The 18,780-nt window shown below is 41.5% G+C and overlaps 1 protein-coding gene across 2 annotated transcripts in view; it reads left to right on the top strand.

Moving 5' to 3' along the window:
• Positions 1-18,780, top strand: part of LOC139277494 (ubiquitin-conjugating enzyme E2 variant 1-like) — a 79,762-nt gene that overhangs the window by 46,509 nt on the left and 14,473 nt on the right. The window contains exon 1 of one of the 2 annotated variants that reach the window (XM_070896009.1): positions 663-749. The exons of the other annotated variant lie outside the window; for it this stretch is intronic. Within the exon in view, the coding sequence (XP_070752110.1) occupies positions 728-749 (22 nt within the window). The 5' untranslated portion in view covers positions 663-727. Of the gene's footprint in view, positions 1-662; positions 750-18,780 lie in introns of those variants that run through there. 2 annotated transcript variants of the gene reach the window in all.

Here is an 18,780-nt window from a genome sequence, read left to right as displayed (position 1 = left end):
GCAGTGCTGGCAATATGAAACAGTTATATATGTAAACTTGTATTTACCCTGTACAGCCACCAGAGAACTCATCCACTGGAGCCCCAAGGGATCCCATAATGCCTTGGGAGCACAGGTATTTAAGGAGGCCTCACAGGCTGAAGAGGCACTCTGGAGACCTGCAATAAAAGACTATGGTCACACTTTACATTGAGCTCGCACTGTTCAGTCTGACTCTTTATCCATACGTAACAGAAACAAAAGCAAGGATGCTGGAAATAAACACTAGGTCATTCAGCCGGAGAAAAGACAAAGGTTATAAACCATACCCTAACCTGTCTTTTCTATTTACTGAGACGGCTAGCATTTTCTGTTACTGCGATGTTATTAAATTAATACAAAAAAGCTTTAAATGCATGTAAATAGCTTTAGATATGTGTTAATTAATCTGGCAGCTCGATATTGCAAAAAAATGCAATATACTAGCTGCAATGCACGGGTGCAATGTTGCAGCCACCCGCCCGCAGAGACTGACTGAAGTCCTGCAGCGAGTGCTTCGCTCACCACAAGGTTTGCGCCTCTCCGCTCAGCACCCGGAAGGGGGCCACGGAGAGGGCGCGCACACGCAGGCGCAAACAACGTCGCCGTGCCCGCGAAGCGGCGCGCGCCCCCCCCCCGCCGCCGCCTGTTCCCGCGTTTAATGACGTCACGACTAGAGGAGGTCAGCAACGACCGGTAGCGACACAAGATGGCGACCACTGGGAGCAAGAGTGAGTGGGGGCAGAGGGTGTGGGTGCATTTTTTTCCCCCTCCTCCGCTTTATAAAGTCTCCATTGGGAGGCGGCTGGGTGGAGTTAGTTAGCCGGCCGGCTGCCCCCTCCCTCCCCCCCGATCTGAGTGCGGTCTCTTTGCTGGCTCCTGGGGAAGGGCCCCGGGGAGCCGCGTCTGCAGGTTAGTCTGAAGCCTGCCATAATCTGCGCCCTCAACTGTTTGTGTGGGCAAACTCGAACGGTTTCGTTTTCATTGAGAAAATTGAGATCCGGCAACGGCCCCGACCGGATTTGTCAGCGGGGGGAGGAGAAGCGCATTTTAATCGGAAATAAAACGTTTGTTTTTTTTTTGTAATGCCATCATATTTTGTCGGAAGATATGTATGTGCCTTGGTGGCCACGGCAGAGGTAGAGGTTGCGCTGCTGCTGCCGGAGTCTGGCTGCGGTTTCCTTCCTGTGGGTGAGGCTGCACCGCTTTATCTCTGTCCTTTTTCTAGGGTTCACGCTTTGCCCGCAAATACGTCGCCCACGCAAGCCAGCGTCCTGCTTCCCCTCCCGCTTCCTTGGGGGATGGGGGATCCTTTCTCCTTTTATTAGCTTCAACATCTGTTTAGGTATTTGAAATTTAATTCAGATGTGTCATCGCAGTTACTCTTATTAGCATTTTATATAATCCAGACACAACGAGTTTTTTTTAAACCTTACATCTTTTTCAGCTATTGTGAAGCTACAAGAGGTGTCCGGTCCCACAGCATTTGTCATAGAAATTGTTACAACTATTTTGGGGAACCCTTTTCGGAAATGCTAGATTATGCTTCGAATTTAAGTGATACATATTGCATCATTTTTAACTTATTTTTAAGTGTCCGCTTGATCCAGTTTGATTGTAACAATTTCTATGACAAATGCTGTGGGACCGGACACCTCTTGTAGCTTCCCAATAGCTGAAAAAGATGCAAGGTTTTAAAAAAACTCGTTGTGTCTGGATTATATAAAATGCTAATAAGAGTAACTGCGATGACACATCTGAATTAAATTTCAAATACCTAAGCAGATGTTCGATTGTGGTTTCAAGCCTCAATCATGCATTTGTAAAAGATATATAATGTAGACAGGTTTTCTGGTGCACTCCTGTAGGAGTGGCCCATTTATTATCTCAATTCCCCCTCCCCATCAGATAATCCAGTTGTTAAGTTAGTCTGGGAGTTTAACCTCCTCCTAGATCAGACCTGAATGGAGCCTTAGTTAATTTGAACCTGTGTCCCCTTGTCCTAATGTTATAGTTGAATTTGTAGTAGTGTTCTATATGAGAGTGTATAATGAAAGAGCAGCCAACAACAAAGGATTTTAACCACACACAAGAAGTTTATAGTTAGCATTGAGAAAGGACAATTTCTCCAGGAGGTTGAAACAATGAGTGATATATAAGTACTTTATCTTGATTTTCACAGAAGATTGATAGTGGGAATGACAAGTTATGAGGAAAGAGTAAAACAATGAAATAAGCAATTAATGGTGCAGTTCAAAATATGGAAAGGTACTGGGCCCTGATGGCATGCATCCTAGGAACTTAGCAGAACTCTTCAACCTCAATGTTTCAAGCATCTTTGGATATGGAATTTATACCAGAGAACTGGAGGGTTGCCAATATAATACTTCTGTTCAGGAAGGGAGAAAGGGATAGACAAAGTAACTAACTATAAACCAGTTAGCCTGACATCATTCGTGGGCAAATTTCCAGAGGTCATAATACAAGATAAAATGAATTGCTCATTTAAAAGGAATAGATGTGAGGAATTAATTAAATGTATTATTACAGGTAATGCAGTGGATGTGTATATGGATTTTCAGAAAGTGTTTAATAAGGTCCTACTTAGCAAGCTAATTCATAAAAAATGAAGATACATGCATGATATTAAAGGGAATGTGTTACAATGGATAATAGGTTAACCAGAGGATTGAAAATAGTGTTGATGAATATCAAGTTTTTGGGACTAGATTGTAAATAGTGCTGTCTTCCTGGGGTCAGTATTAGACCATAAGGGGTGCAATATTTAAAAAAAAAAAATGCAGGCACAAAAATAAGAAATGTGGTTATCTAACGAGGACCGTAAACAACTTCAGGAGGAAGTAGGTTGAGCAGAGGAATGCCAGTTTAAATTTAATGTAGCGATATGTAAGGTGATGCATTTTGGAACAGAATAAGTGGAGTAACTAAGCATCAAATTGTAAAAGAGCACAGAGATTTGATTTAGACACAGATTTCTAAAGTGGGAAGAAAAGTTAAAACTGGATTTAAAAATCATTTGGAATTGTAGATTTCATAAATAGGGCAGAGTACCAAAGTAAAAAGATAATGTTAAACCTGTGCAACTAACTGCTTAGGCTGCACTTAGAATATTGTATTCAGTTTTGGGTGCTCTATTTTAGGAAGGATGCCAAGGCCATGGAGAAGGTAAAGAAAAGATGTGCGAAGATGAATACCAGGGCTGAGAAGCTTTAGTTAGTGCAGCCTACAGGGAAAACTGCTCTTATGTTCTGCAGGCCTGTTTCTTTCAATCCGTGGTCCCTTTTAAATTTCACGCACAAGCAGTATTTCCAATTTAAAAGCTCGTGAGTGGCCTGCGTGGGACCTTGCTGATTACTGTGTGGCCGTGCACACACAGTTTAGAGGGAACATGGATGAGGACACACAAAAGAAACTATGGTTCTTATCACCGAGAAAACTTAAGAGGAGATCTGATAGAGGTGCTCAAATTATACGGGGTTTTCGTTAGGTGAATTAGATAAAACTATTTCTACTGTTTGGTAAGCCAGATGGTGTACATTTTAAGAACATCCAAAGAGCAAAAGGAAAGATGAGAAGTTCTTTATGCGCAGATCTCAGTTGGGACATGGAATGCCTTATCAGAAACGGGTGGAAGCAGAATCTGTAATTACTGTTAAAGGGAGTGGATAAATATTTGGAAAAGCATTTAATAGTGTTAAGAGACAGGGCAGAGAAATGCAATTAAATACCTAGTTCTTTTACTGGCACAGGTGCAGTGGCCTACATGGCCATGACCTACGTTGTAATATTCTTTCATATTTACTTTCTTCTCATCATCATAGGCGGTTCCTCGTATCGAGGATGACTTGCTTCCTCGCCAAAAGGGGATGCGTTCAAAAGTGTTTCAATGAAGGACCTAATATTCCAGGTCCTACACTACATGTTGAAAGGTGGACGATGCCTGTAAGTGGATTTTTTTAATGTGTGGTGGCCGTTACACGCCAGCCACCACACGTGCTTGACAGAGCTAGGTCTTGGTCCAGTGGCAAGGATTAACCAAGACGACTGGAGACCAGCTCTGCTGCACGGACCTAGTGCACACACACATTGCAGTGTGGGCTGGCCCGTGCCTCTTCTGGCCCCAAACTCACGCCTCTCCTGGGCCCCGATGACGTCGCTCCACGATCACTCGCCGCTCCTGCTGTATCTGCCCAAGCTCCAATCAGCGACCTGGATTATGGTGACGTCCAATCCAGTCGCCCTCTTCACAGCCGTCGCTCTCCAGCCTGCGCAATACTTTGAAGTGGTATGCACCTTTTGAAGGCCCTGATCTATGCCTCTGTGGTTCCCCCTTAGTTGCTTCCTTTCAAGACAGAAAAGTCTCTCTCTTTCTCAACTTTCCTCCTACCTCAGTCCTCTAACACTGGGGGTCAGTTTTGTATCTCTCTCTCTTCTACACTGCCTTCTGGACTTTATTATTTCCCTTGACAGAAATAGACAGTTTCTTAAATGACAAGGGGTTATGGGGAGCGGGTGGGGAAGTGGAGCTGAGTCCATAGATGAGCCATGATCTTATTGAATGGCGGAGCAGGCTCGAGGGGCCGTATGGCCTACTCCTGCTCCTATTTCTTATGTTAATATAAAATGTGGTATTCAAGAGATGAAAAGAAAAATACATGCAAATACTGGAAATCTTAAACAAAAAAAACAATGCTGAAAATACATAGGTCTGCTGTTATCTGTTATGGGAAATAGGTTAATCATTCCACTGTGGAATATTTTTATTATGTAGTTTTATATAGATGCTTTTTATATAGATGCTAATGGAGCTGCTATATATTCTAGTCTCTTCTATTTTTATCACATTGTGCTGAAGGTATGGTGTTGTCTAACCAGATTGTAACTTCCTCCTCCTCAAACTTTACTGTTTGATTAAATTCCATTTGCTTTGTTAATAAATGCTGAGTCTGCTAAAACTCCAGATCTCTTTCAGTTTCACCCGTTGCTATTTTGCTCTCATTCATGCATTCTGTATGTTGCTTTGATTTACATTGCTATATGCAATACTTTGCACCTATAAGCCATGTTCATTTTGTCACTATCCTATCCATTTGTATATTTTACCTACTTCATTTTGTAAGTTCCTGGCTATCTCTTTAGATTCAGTTGTGTGCTTTCCCAATGTTGATATTGTCTGCACATTTGACTAGTTTGCTTTGAGATTTTGAGGGCACAATATGATGAAAGTGTGTTGTAAATATGCTCCCCATTGCTTTGTGTTTGGAATAATATCGATAGTGATTCGGAAATTGCTGGCAAACTATAGCGGAAGAAATAAAATCAAACTGCAAAAGGTTTATATTCTTTAAGAAAAATACTGAGATTGATGGATTTGAAGGATTATGGAGCTAAGGCGGGTAGAGGGAGTTAAGATACTGATCTGATTGAGGCTTGGGGCTGAATGGCCTATTCCTATTCCTATATTTCTATGAAAAAATGGCTTGGGTAGTGTTACGAGATGGATGATATTAGCTGAACTGCTTGATTCTGTTTTAACTTTGTAACATATTCCCAAATTAGTTGTTCTGGCCAATGAGTTAAAATTAGGTCCTTGGGGTCCTGAACTAGTAATTTTGGCAGCAGCTAAGAAAGCACTAGACATTTTTGCAAAGAACATACTGCAATACATATACAGCATGTTTTCCAGATCTGAGTTGCATAGTAGCTAAATTTATATGGCCAGCTAAGGGGGTGCGCTGTGTTCTCCTAATCTTAATTTGAAAACTCGATAATGTGTTTAACTTGTTAAATATCCATCTACTGGAGCCCAACATGAATAAAATGCTCCCAAGTTCCTTCATCAGTCCTGGACTGGGTAGATCTTTGTGGTACAGTACTATGTTCACTGCTTGCATTTAAAATGGTGGTTGCTATTTATAATGTCAGACTTAGCTTAATGGTAGTGCATGGCCTCTGACTCTGAAGACCAGGGGTTCAAGCCCAACTCTGGAGACTGGAGTGCATAATCTAGGTGGACACTTCGATGCTGAGGGAGTGCTGCACGATTGAAGGTGACATCTTTTGACTGAGGCTCTACCTGCCCCCTCAGGTGGACATAAAAGATCCCAACCAGCATTTATCCCTCAACCAACACCAAAAAAAGACAGATTATCAGGTCGTTTGCCTTATTGCTGTTTGTGATAGACTGCTGTGCAAAAATTGGCTGCCACATTTCCCTACATTACAACAGTGACTACACTTCATTGGGTATGGAGTGCTTTGGATCATCCTGAGATTATGAAGGTGCTATATAAATGCTCTTCCTTCTCAGCTACTTTCCTTCCTTCATTCTACTTGTGTTTTGTGTGATATACTGGAAACTATTGTATCAGAAGTATATATCAGAAGGACAGAATAACAAATTAGGTTTTGGAATATTCTAACTGGTGTATCATGGTCACAAGTTCTAGATTTTAAATGTCTGAAGGCATTTCTGACTGATTTATACACAAGTATGTCTGATCAGAATTTTAACCATTTGGAAAGTTAGCTATACCTTTTTAAAATTGGAGTAAGTTGTATTTGTCAAATACTACAAACGTTACTCATTGGCTAATTTGAGTCTACAAAGATAATTTGTAGATTTTTCCAGCGGTTGGTGCAATGATGAGACTTGAGTGTTAGAATTGGCGGCAAGTTCCCCCCCCCGCCCCCCCACGTCCAACACATTAGTTGACACAGTGGTATCAATACACCAGAGCGAGGTCAAATCCAGATGCAAGTAACATGGAAGTTTAAACGCTGAAGCAGCCTGCAAAGGATGTGGTTGTAGTAGTGAAACATTTTTAGTAGAATCCTTTCATCATAGAACACCAATGTATAGCAAAAATGTTTTTTGCAGCAGATTTTTTTTTGAGCGGTTGTTTTAATGACGAGCAGCAGAAAAGCAAGCAACTGAATAGTAGTGCATGTTTATTAAGGAAGTGGTAACAGGGCACTTAGAAAATTTTAATATTAGGCAGAATTGTTTTATGAAAGGAAAATTGTGTTGAACAAGCTTATTAGAGTTTATTGAGGATGTAACTAGCAGGGTGGATGAAGGGGAACTAGTGGATGTAGTATATTTGGATTTCCAAAAGGCGTTCGATAAGGTGCCACATAAATGGTTGCTATGCAAGATTAAGGGCTCATGGGATTGGGAGTAATACATTAACATGGATAGAGGATTGGTTAATGGACTGAAAACAGAGTAGGTATAAATGGGTAATTTTCGGGTTAACGGGCTGTAACTAGTGGGGTGCCACACAGATCAGTTCCTTCAGCTATTTACAATCTACTAATAACTTGGATGAAGGGACCGAGTGCAAAATATTCAAGTTTGCTGACGATACAAAGCTAGGCGAGAAAGTAAGCTGTGAGGATAAAACACAGATCCTATGAAAGGATATAGACAGGTTAAGTGTGTGGGCAATAAAGCGACAGATGGAGTATAATGTGGGGAAATATGAGTTTATTCACTTTGGTAGGAATAAAAATACAGAATTTTTTTTTTAAATGGTGAGAAACTATTAAATGTTGGTGTTTAGAGAGATTTAGGTCCTCGTACAGGAAGCTGTGTTGGCATACAGGTACAACAAGCAATTAGGAAGGCAGTGGCACATTGGGCTTTATTGCAAGGGTGTTGGATTACTAGGAAGTCTTACTACAATTGTACAGGGCCTTGGTGAGACTACATCTGGAGTACTGTGCATAATTTTGGTCTCATCTGCGTAAGGACATACTTGCCTTGGAGGTGCTGTAACAAAGCTTCATTAGATTGATCGCTGGGATGAGCGTGTTTTCCAATGAGAAGCAATTGAATAGATTGGGCCTATACACTCTGGAGATTAGAAGAATTGGAGGTGATCTCATTAAAACATATAAAATTCTGAGGGAGATTGACTAGATAGATGCTGAGAGGATGTTTTCCCCGATCTGGAGAGTCACAGTCTCCAGATAAGGGGTCGGCCATTTAAGACTGAGGTGAGGAGGAATTTCTTCACTGAGGATTGTGAGTCTTTCGTATTCTCCAGCCTATAGGGCTATGAATGCTGAATCATTGAGTATATTCAAGGCTGAGAGAGATTTTTGGACTCTAGCTGAATTGAGGGATGTGGGGATCGGGCAGGAAAGGAGTTGAGGTTGAAGATCAGCCATGATATTGAATGGCGGAGCAGGCTTGAAGGGCCGCACTACCTACTCCTCTACCTAATTCTTATGTTGTGTATATAGATTACCTATGTGGCAAGACCTTGTTTCAACCTCATTCATTGGGGTAGACGCCATATGTTTTCCAAAGGATGAGAGGAGTCACCTCACTTCCTAATACTAGAGTTCTCAATCGCAGACACCTCGAACTGATCATCTTTGCCAATTCGGCTATGCAATGATGGCTGCTACAGTGAGATCTAAACAAACGCATTTAAAAAGTGAGGCAGATGCGTGCTTTTTATATTGTAATGAATTAGGTAATGTAAAACAAACTACTTGTCAGCTACTTTAATCAACTTGTATAATTTACAACCTTTTCCAACATACTGTTTTAGGGCACTTGAAATTACATTTTATTTGCCTAACAAAAGTTGACCTGCATTAAATTGTGCCATTTTTAAGTACTTATTGCAAACTAGCTGGGTGATATCATTGGATTCTGTTAGCAGGTGCTTACCAATCTGCAAATAGGATTCCTATGATATTGGAGTTTCTGTTCACATTCTTGATATTTTGACAAGTCGTGTAATCATTTAATAAATGCATAAAGAATCACAGATTTGTTAAATGTTGAGACAAAAAAACTTGGAATTTTAGAAGTGGTGGCTGCGACCAAAACCTAAATCTAAGGATTTGTTCACACAATCTGTGGTTTGCGTTCAAATGGATGACTGAAAACTTTGTGTTGCTCAAAAATAAAGTCTTGGATCCAATGGCTGAGCATCGTCTAACAAAGGAGTAGCTGATTTTGTTTCTCCTTCCTCCCTGACCCACCTCCCCTTTTCCAATCCAATTCGCTCTATTCTTTTCTATGCTCATGCTGGAGAACCAGGTTTACAGGCTCCACTATCTCACCTAAGTGACCATTCTTGTGTTTTAGGCTCGTGGGTGGTGCCAAGCTTTTCAACTGTGAGTGCCACCAGAACGGAACTTAATTCTGCTCTCATGCACATTTTAGTACAAACTAATGGACAGTTGTCAGGAATGGGAACCCTGCCTGATCTTGAGTTGCCAAATGGCTTACTCCTGCTCCTATTTCTTATGTTCCTTTTTTCTCTCTGTCTGCTGGGGATAGTGAGGAATGAGACTAAATAGCACATCAATTGTAGTCACACCCAAGCTGAGATCAGATATCTCACTACAGACCAAAGAGCAAGCTATGCTTTAGTTACACAGTGGCTTTACCAACTAAGTCATTAGGGGAACTGGTCGACCTGTTTCTGAACTGCTAGTGCTGATTCATAATTGGATGGGGAGAAATGTATTGTCCTTGCCCTGAACCACTTGTTCAGTGTAAATTAGGAATTTGCCATGTGAGCAATTGTAGAAATGCCCTTCATTTTAACAAGGTACCCAAGAAGGTTTCTATCAATGTATTCCTGTCTCGTGCTGAGAAGCACCAGTATGGCAGAGTGGTGCCACTAACCAGAAGGGACATTGTGGGTGGCAGGCACACTGGGGCTAGTGGTGCAGAGAGAGGGACTAATTCTTTGCTCTCCCAGTAATTTAGAAGAATTTGTGTTTGGTTTAGCTCTTTAGATATTAAATATATATTTTCAAAAACACAATTATTTGTAATGTGACTTTGCATTTTTAATGAGCTGTTTTACAGGAGAAGGGCAAGGTCAAAAATAAATCTTCTTCAAACTGCTGTAAGCCTCCACCATGAGCAGTGGATATGTTGACATGTTGCTGCAGATTTGAAGGTGGAACTGTGTAGTCAGAGAATTTGAAATAAATTCAAATGCCCAAACATTGATGAATACAATGGCAAACGAAGTCTGATTGCATGTTTCCTGTTTGGCACAGTAGAGGAGGTTTTGGTATGGAACTGCACACATTAACCAAGACACATTCTATATTGTCAGGAATCCCCTATTATGTACAGAGATCTTCTGCTATCTCATTCATCAATTCTACTGAAGCTCTTATGGGATTGAAAGAAAGAAGTAACTTGAATAGTTGATATCTATCAGAAGAACCCAAAGCACTTCATATATGACAAATCACTGAAGTTCTTGTTATTTGGACATGCATTGCAGCCATCTTGCATCTAGTAACATAATACAAACAGCAATGGGATGAATGACCAATTGATCTATTTTTGGTGGTCTTGGCTGCGGTAAGAATGTTGACAAAAATACCAAGAGAACTCGCTAATACCATCAAAAAATCTTTTAATATTCATTGGAATATCCAGATAGAGCCTTGGTTTAATGTTTCACCTAAAAGACAGCACTCCCTAAATACGCTAGTATCAGCTTGATTGATTTTTTTGGAGCGGTTGTCTGGAACTATATTGAGTGACTGCATGTGATTAAAATATTTGGGGAGTTAGCGGAATTGTGATTAACACTATTTCTGAAACAATTAGCTTATTATAAAACTGGCCAAACATTTGCATGCACTTTTCGCTATCTGATTTGCATGCAAGATCTGGGCATTATATTTACAACCGAATATATTTACATTTATTAACCAACCGTTTGTTACAAGACTTAGTTGTACAGTTGTTTTTTCAAAGCAAGATGGGACTCGCTCCTCATTATTTTCTTTCTCTCTCTCTCACACACATTCTTGGTGCTAGCTTTGTTCTAGACGACTGAAGGATGTGATGCAGATGTATGATCAATGAGTCTTGAGCAAAACCAGGACACCTGTAGATTCATTTGTGAAAAGTTCTTGCAGAACCAAATAATAGCAGCAGGCACTGGGCATAACGCAACTTGTTGAATGCTCACACGACCATATCGAGCCTGCTCTTCAGCATTGCAGTCAGATTACTGAAACACTCCAGATTGTCAACAAGAGTTTCCAAACCCCTCCAGCTCCTGCAGTCTGTTTTACAGAAGTCTTGGAAACAGCTAGCTAGCCCACATGCCATAATCTTCATCCTGGAAGTGTGATAGCTATGGTCAGGAGTCCTTACCAGCTCCTTTTCTGTGGCAGCTTTGAGGGGAATATGATGACTTGCCACAAGGCAGGCGACTTTTGAAACTCTAGAGCTTATTTGCAAAAGTGCGCAAATGGCTGAACACCTGATCAGCCTCTTGATGAGAATATTGAAGTGTTTTGTGAAATCCATTCAAAATGCAAGGTCCATCTGACTTGCCTGATCACGGAGTTCTGGCAGGTATATTTTATGATGCAACTCAAAGGTACCACATCATAATCAAGCCAGTGTACATCACGCACAGTTTTGTCAATTTAATTCTTCCAGCATGTGTTCAATCTGAGGGTGGTTCAGGCTTCTTGCTTGATTGAGGGTACTTGCCGTAATGTATTCCACTTGCATTGAAGTGGCGGCCAGGTCAAGCCGATGCAATGAACATTACACCAATTGGCTGCAAGTTGACCCACCAGAGCCTCTTGGTGTAAAAAGCAGTGCTGGCTGAGAATTTGATTGTTTATCTGCAGCTCATTGTGAGTAACAATTATTTCCAGGATTTGCAAAGTAAGCAACACCCACTGAGTGCATCTGCCAAATACGGGTGGGCGTGTTCAGTGGGTCATAATGCTGGAGTGATGTCATGCATTACATTTTCTATCAATATCGCCATAGAAATGCTGGACGCCAGGAATGCAATTCTGTTCCTAACAATCAGTGTTGCTATGACATCAAACGTCCGGCAAATGATTGCAGTTGATCATTGGGCAACTGTATTGTGGAAACCTATATTTCAAAGTCATTTTTTTGAAGTTTGGAAACTGGTACTATTCTGCTCCTGCCCATTGTTGATACAGATGCACCAACCCCCCCCCCCCCAAAAAAAAAACCCTGCTGCAGCCTTTCCTCTGCCCTAAAGTGGGCATCGTGCCAGGGGCCTGACAATTATGCTAATTAATCTGACCCTGGAGAAATTTGCATTGAGTGGCGGCCAAGTCAAGCTGATGCAAAGAACGTTATACCAAATTCATACTAGGTTTCTGCCAAAGCATGGTTGCGGAGCATCAGTGGATAGTCCAACAGACACGGCCCATGACACCTTCATGCATGCATATGACTTTTTTCAAATGCGAGGTGTCAGATTCTCTTAAATGTAATGGATTATCTTTGAACGTGGAAATTATAAACGGGTAATATTTAGGTTTCTTGTTACTTATTTGTTTTTCTCGTTCTTCAAATCTGTTTACCTATTGCATTGAAGGAGTTATTGACTCTTTTCTCCAAGACGAGCAGCTGGACAATATTCACATTCTGTGCTTCTGTCCACAGAGAGCTTGTACCACAAGAAATGATGAGTCTTATCAACCAGTTGCACTAATGTCTTCTGATGTTTGTTCCAGACCCTGTGCTTGTGTTGAACGATAAGCTGGTGTTGACAGAGACACCATGAACAGATCACTTATGCTATGACCTTTATTCTCAAAGCTTCACAACAGCACCATCTGAGAAGGGCTTTGTGATCAAAACTAGCTAGATGTATGCCCTATTTACCCCCCTCTGCATGCTGGAATATGCGAGTTGATTTTTCAAATCACTGACCTCACTGCAAAAATCTACCAAGTTTTGCTTCAGGTTTGGTCTTGTTGTCCTCTTGTAATTTGAACTCCATGAACTGTTTGACACAGGATAGAAGTCTTTGCTTTAGTTTCACAAAAAGCCATTGATCTGTCCACCTATCTCAAGATATGACACTCAGAATCTTCCTTTTCCTACATTTCCTGTTTGCCATTTCAATCAGACAATCTAGCTTTACAAAGTCAGCTAACTTAATTAGGGGCTTTTAAATAATGTGGAAACAATGTACAGTGAAGATTGGATAGGCTGGGTTTGTTTTCTTTGGAAAAGAGGAAGCAGAGGGGAGACCTCATTGAGGTGTATAAAATTATGAGGAGCCTAGATAAAGTGGATAGAAAGGACCTATTTCCCTTAGTAGAGGGGTCAACAACCAGGGGGCTTAGTTTTACAGTAATTGGCAGGTTTAGAAGGAATCTGAGGGGAAATTTATTCACCCTGAGGATGGTGGAACTCACTGCCTGAAAGTGGTAGAGGCAAAGACCCTCACCACATTTAAAAAGTACTTGGATGTGCACACGAAGTGCCATAACCTACAGGGCTACTGACTAAGATTGGAAAGTGGGATTAGGCTGGATAGCTCTTTGTTGGCTACGTGGACACAGTGGGCCGAAATGGCCTCCTTCTGGGCTATAAATTTCTATGATCCTATGTTACATTATTTGAGAATCTCAGAAATATGTGAAACATCTCACTATATTCCCAAGATGAATTTGAATTGGCTTTCTTTGAGACAAATATATGTTGACATGTTTTAGCAGACTAAAAGACTGAGTGGTGCCTACCAATGCATGATGCAATGTTTTATTATTTTAAGTTTAGTGCAATATGAAAGAAAAACACATTTTCGTTTTCAGGCAATAAGAAACTATATTGCTCCTCGGGTTGCAAATGTGATCTTGCGTTTAGTAATAATGGCCTGGGATTTGCAGTAAGAATAATGGTGCGACTATCAGTGCTCACTGTTATCATGGAGTAAATCGGACAGTAATTTCCAGTGTCTGCACATTCGCATTTAAATGTGGAAATGGTGAAGTTGCTGTCCGATTTGATCCACTTCTCCATAAGCTTTGCTACGCCGGTACCTCACCAAGAGAGCCGGCATTAAAATACATGAACGTGAAGTTGCTGTACTTGCGCACTAGATCATCATCGTAGGCGACCTCTCGTATCGAGGATGACTTGCTTCCACGCCAAAAAGGGATGAGTTCACAGGTGTTTCAAATGAAGGACTAATATTCCAGATCCCAAACTACACGTTGAAGGGTGGAAGATGCCTGTGCATGGATTTTTGTAATGTGTGGTGGCCGTTGCACATCAGTTGCCACATGGGCTTGACAGAGCTAGGTCTTGGTCCAGTGACTAGGATTAACCAAGATGACTGGAGACTAGTTCTGCTGCATGGACTTAGTGCTCACACACATCGCAGTGTTGGCTGGCCCGTGCTGCCCCTGGGCCCTAGCCTCTTCTGGGCCGTACCGAATGCCGGGTCTGGCTGCACACTGCTCCTTTGAATCGCGGAGTGAAGTGATCAGGGCCCAGGAGAGACGTGAGTTAAGATAGCGTTTCCTCGTTGAATATCAAGGTCTACCACTTGAGGAAGGCAGATTTATCTTACACTCAGGGCTTCACATCAAGACAAAAAGCTGGCCTTCGATTTAAATATTCCCGCACTTAGACCTAGCTACAGATTCATATAAAATATATAACAAAGAAATTCTTAGAACAAGATCTATCTAGTTTCAAGTTATATCACATAGATCTTTATACTATTATCTATCTTACACATACTTAAAATAACGAGATCATGATTCGGAAAACATGATATGGAAATTCTGTACCACTAGAATATGTCAATGCCATTTCTCTTTTCTATTATCTCACTTAGCAGTGCTTGCTTTTAATATTATGTGCCATTTTAGCTGATTAAACTACACCAGCATTTTTGGGCGTACTTGGGCAAACTTAAGCATTGGCTGTTGCCAACCTTGCCTAAGCTCTCTGGGTACCTGGCATATGAGATGCTGGTAGGGAGCATGCATTGCATATCGGGCAAAGAGAACGTTTACTTGGGTGGATTTCTTAGTAGCTTGGTTTGGAGATTCTTAAACATAGGTTCCTATGCCCATGGAACACCTGCCTGACCAAGAAAAAAAATTGTACTTCATTTGTCAGTAATATTTAAAATACTCCCGATTTTTAAAAATATTTGTATCTTGTACAGTTTTACTGGCTCTGTACATCACTGTGATCTCCGAGCTCTGTACACTTCCATCTTTCAGTTCTGTAATTTAAAAGGGTGAGACCACACAACTCAATGTTGTGTAATAACTATAATGTAGCAAAGAGTGTTGCTGCCCTCATTGTTAATATAGCATTTCCAGATGGGATAATTTTGAGATTACTGGTGGGAACCTTCCTTTCCCTCCCCCCCCCCCCCCCCCCCAGAACATCAGTGGTGTCCTAGTTGAGGCCGCATTGTTACAAGGGACCAGTAAAACAAAAGGGCCTAGAAATTTTTGGTGCTTGAGGGATGAAGGGTAAGTATACAGCACCAGAATGGTGAGGTCAGAGGCCCCTGCGATATTGGCACTCAGAACTCATTGCCATAGAGCTGGCAAAGATTGGAGGAAGTGCAAAGAAAAATCGGGACGGTGCTAGTGTCACATTGGCCCTCGGGTAAGTGGGTCCCGATGTCAGGTTGAGGCCGCAATCGGGTCGAGGGTTGAGTTGGGGGGGGGGAGAGAGAGAGGGTGATCAAGGGGTCAGGAGCAGCAGCGATGGGGAGAGGTTTGGGTCAGGTCCTTTCTAATGCGGGGTAGGAAGAAGGCCAGCAGGGGTAGAATAACTAGAGCTGCTGTATCTTAAAAGGACATCTGTGCTTTCTGTGCTGTTCAAATGCACAATTTGTCAGAAGAGAAGGCAGGGGTGGGGTACTGAGGTTGCATGATCATATTGAATGGTGGTGCAGGCTCGAAGGGCTGAATGGCCTGCTCCTGCACCTATTTTCTATTTCAATGGATTTAGAAGCTGTCAAAGCAGATTACAAGGATTCAGCTGTGGTGGTTCAGAGTTGAAGCAAAGGAAGGTTGCTCTCTTTAAATTGGAGGGGCTCCCTCTGAAGAGGTGAACTATCCAGATTGCATGGGAATAGGTCGTGGACTAGGTAAATGCCATTTCTATGGACAAGATATCGTCCCATAGATGACGATGAAATTTAACACCAAGAAGTCTGCCAATGTTATTGTCTGCTGAATTCACCTCCATTCAATTCATGTGGGCCACTGCATTAAACTGAGGAGGGGAGTGCGGGGGGGGGGGGGGGGGGGCGGGGGGATCAGCCACAGCAGTGTCATAAATGAAACCTTGCACTTCAGGAAATGCAGCGGTGTTGTGAACTTGCTGGGTTGTTGGGTATATCAGATACCCACTAAACAGCAGAAAAAGTTAGGGATTGTCCATTCCAGTGTAACTGAATTTTTAATGGCATTATGAGTTTTAATTACTGCCAAACAATGTATCTGGCGCTGAGTTTACTTTACAAGAGTGTAATCTGATTTTAATTATTGTTAGATTTTTTAAAAATTATATTTACTTTTGTCTCTTTGTGTCTCTCCCTTTTAATCCCATCTTTCCCTCTCTGTTTTCCTTTTTATTATTCACACTAATTTCTCTCATTTTCAGATCTGTACATGATTTGACATTTAAATTAAATATTCTAACTTGCACTTCCTGTTTTAGACTGTCTCAGTAAGGATTCTTCAATCTGGTTGAAGTTCACACAGGTCCCAGATCCCCTGTAGATGGCGCCGCGCTGAAATGACTTTCTAATTACAGTAAATTGCCGCGCAAAAGCGCACTAAAAGTCTGTGGGTAGCAGTAAGCATAATGAATGGTAAGTGCTGTTCGTTCTCTGCTGACTGCAATTCTAGGCCATTGTCATTTAGGTAGCATTGTAACACACTACTGGTATTGTCCAGGTGCAACATGTTTATGAAAAATCTGTGATGTGTTTCTACATGTTTTTACTTGCATGATCCTGACATTTCCAAATTTTTCTTAATTGTTTTTTTTATTCTGGTTCTCTCTCATGCGGCAGTTTTGGGGCACTATGGTAAGAGTAGGTTGGGTCCCTTGAACAGATATGAAAACGGCTGAAAGAATCGGTATAGAACACGTACCTCATGTAAACACACGGTGGCTGTTTTATGTGGATCAAACAGATTTTTGAAAGGTGTCTACCTTGCTTTAAAATCACTATCCGTTTTCAGTAGTTCCTATCGTGTTAATGAATAAATGTCTCCTTTCTGCGACACTATCATAAATGGCACAGGCATTATGCACAAACATATTAAGGATTGATTATTGGTCTAAACAAATGCATTGGGATTGATGCTTTACCTGAAAATGTGGTGGAAGCTGATTCCACAAATAATAAAAGGGAGTTGGACGGGTACTTGAGGATAAGTTACTTACAGGGTTACAGACAAAAAGCTGGGATATGGGACCACGCATGACTGCTCTTTCACAGAGCCAGCACAGGCATGATGGGCTGAATGGTGCCTCCTGTGCTGTAAGTTTCTATGATTCTAAATATAATATTTTTTGATTAGAGGAGGGAGATTTGTGCTGTAGGATGTCAACATTAGTTGACCAATGTATTCATATCCCATAAATAAATCTGAGTAAATTGGGTGAGTTTACTTCGAGTTTTGAGTCTGTAGTCACATGCTCATTCACACAGCTAACTCCAAGCTCAATCTGAGCTGGTGGCGATTCTTTTGATGTTGATTCCCAGGAGAGGCAATAAATTGGAGAATAATTTGATTTAAGAAAATAACATTTTAAACACCGCTATGGGATCTCTAGTTCAGATCTGAAATCGGCTTGTCCTGGGATTAGACAGTTGTCTAGGTGTTATTTCGATCTGCTGTCACCCGTTTATTCAAGCTTTAGCATTGCTGAAAAGCAAGAACCACTTCTAATTGACACTAAAGATGGTGTGAATGTATCCTAAAAGTTTTAATGCCTTTTTTCTTTCCATTTAATATTCTGATCTCATCATGTGATTGATACTGCAGTAATGCTTCATTTATGTTCACCCTGCCAACATTCACTCTTCATTACAGTGTATTGATGTATGTTTATGATAAAGATGTCAACTGTTCTTCCAATGAGGCATCTTTCACACACTGAGCTACAATCCCAGCAAATAGCACTTTGAAACTGGGCCCCGAGTTCATCCAGTGAGTAGCTGAGTTATAGACCAGGAAGGTTCCAAGTTTGATCACCATTCTGTGCTAAGGAGCTAATCTCAGCCAGCGTAGCAATAGGGTTAAGTTTGAGCATTGAATTGGGGAGCAGAGAATTGGATCTCGTTGATCACTATCCTGCAACTCCTATTGGGAGTGGGTGGATATGCATGGTAAGGACAGCATTGAACTCTGTGATGCCCCATAGTTGAACGGCTTGGCAACAGCACTGACAATTGGCAAATGCATAATGGCCATTTAGGGTGAGGTAGTGGAGGGTAACTGACACTGGAAATTGTACCAGCACGAAGGTTTCAGGAGAGAAGATGATTTGAAATCCTGTCTTTAAACCACTCAAGCGCACTCTTAGTTAAGCAGTGACTGACATTTCCTTAGCTAACATTGACAACATGTATCAAAAGATGAGATTCAGTACAGGCCTACAGTTTCTTTTTACAGAAATTAAGTTCAGATAAAGATCTATTTGACTAGTTATTTTCTAAAATCATATAGATCCCTCAAACTTCAAAGATTCTTGCGGTTTCTGAGAGAATTAAATGGTGATTGTGGCTGAAACATAGAAAATAGGTGCAGGAGTAGGCCATTCGGCCCCTCGAGCCTGCAACGCCATTCAACAAGATCATGGCTGATCATCCACCCCAGCACCTCCCCCAGCGCCCCCTCCACACCCCCACAACCCCCCCAGCCGCAAGGACCACATCCAACTTGAGTACATGGGAT

Source organism: Pristiophorus japonicus, chromosome 12 (genome assembly GCF_044704955.1).
Source record: "Pristiophorus japonicus isolate sPriJap1 chromosome 12, sPriJap1.hap1, whole genome shotgun sequence".
In the NCBI taxonomy this organism is placed as follows: domain Eukaryota; kingdom Metazoa; phylum Chordata; class Chondrichthyes; family Pristiophoridae; genus Pristiophorus; species Pristiophorus japonicus.
Note: the sequence above shows the minus strand (reverse complement) of the source record. Positions and strands in the feature narration are given on the sequence as shown.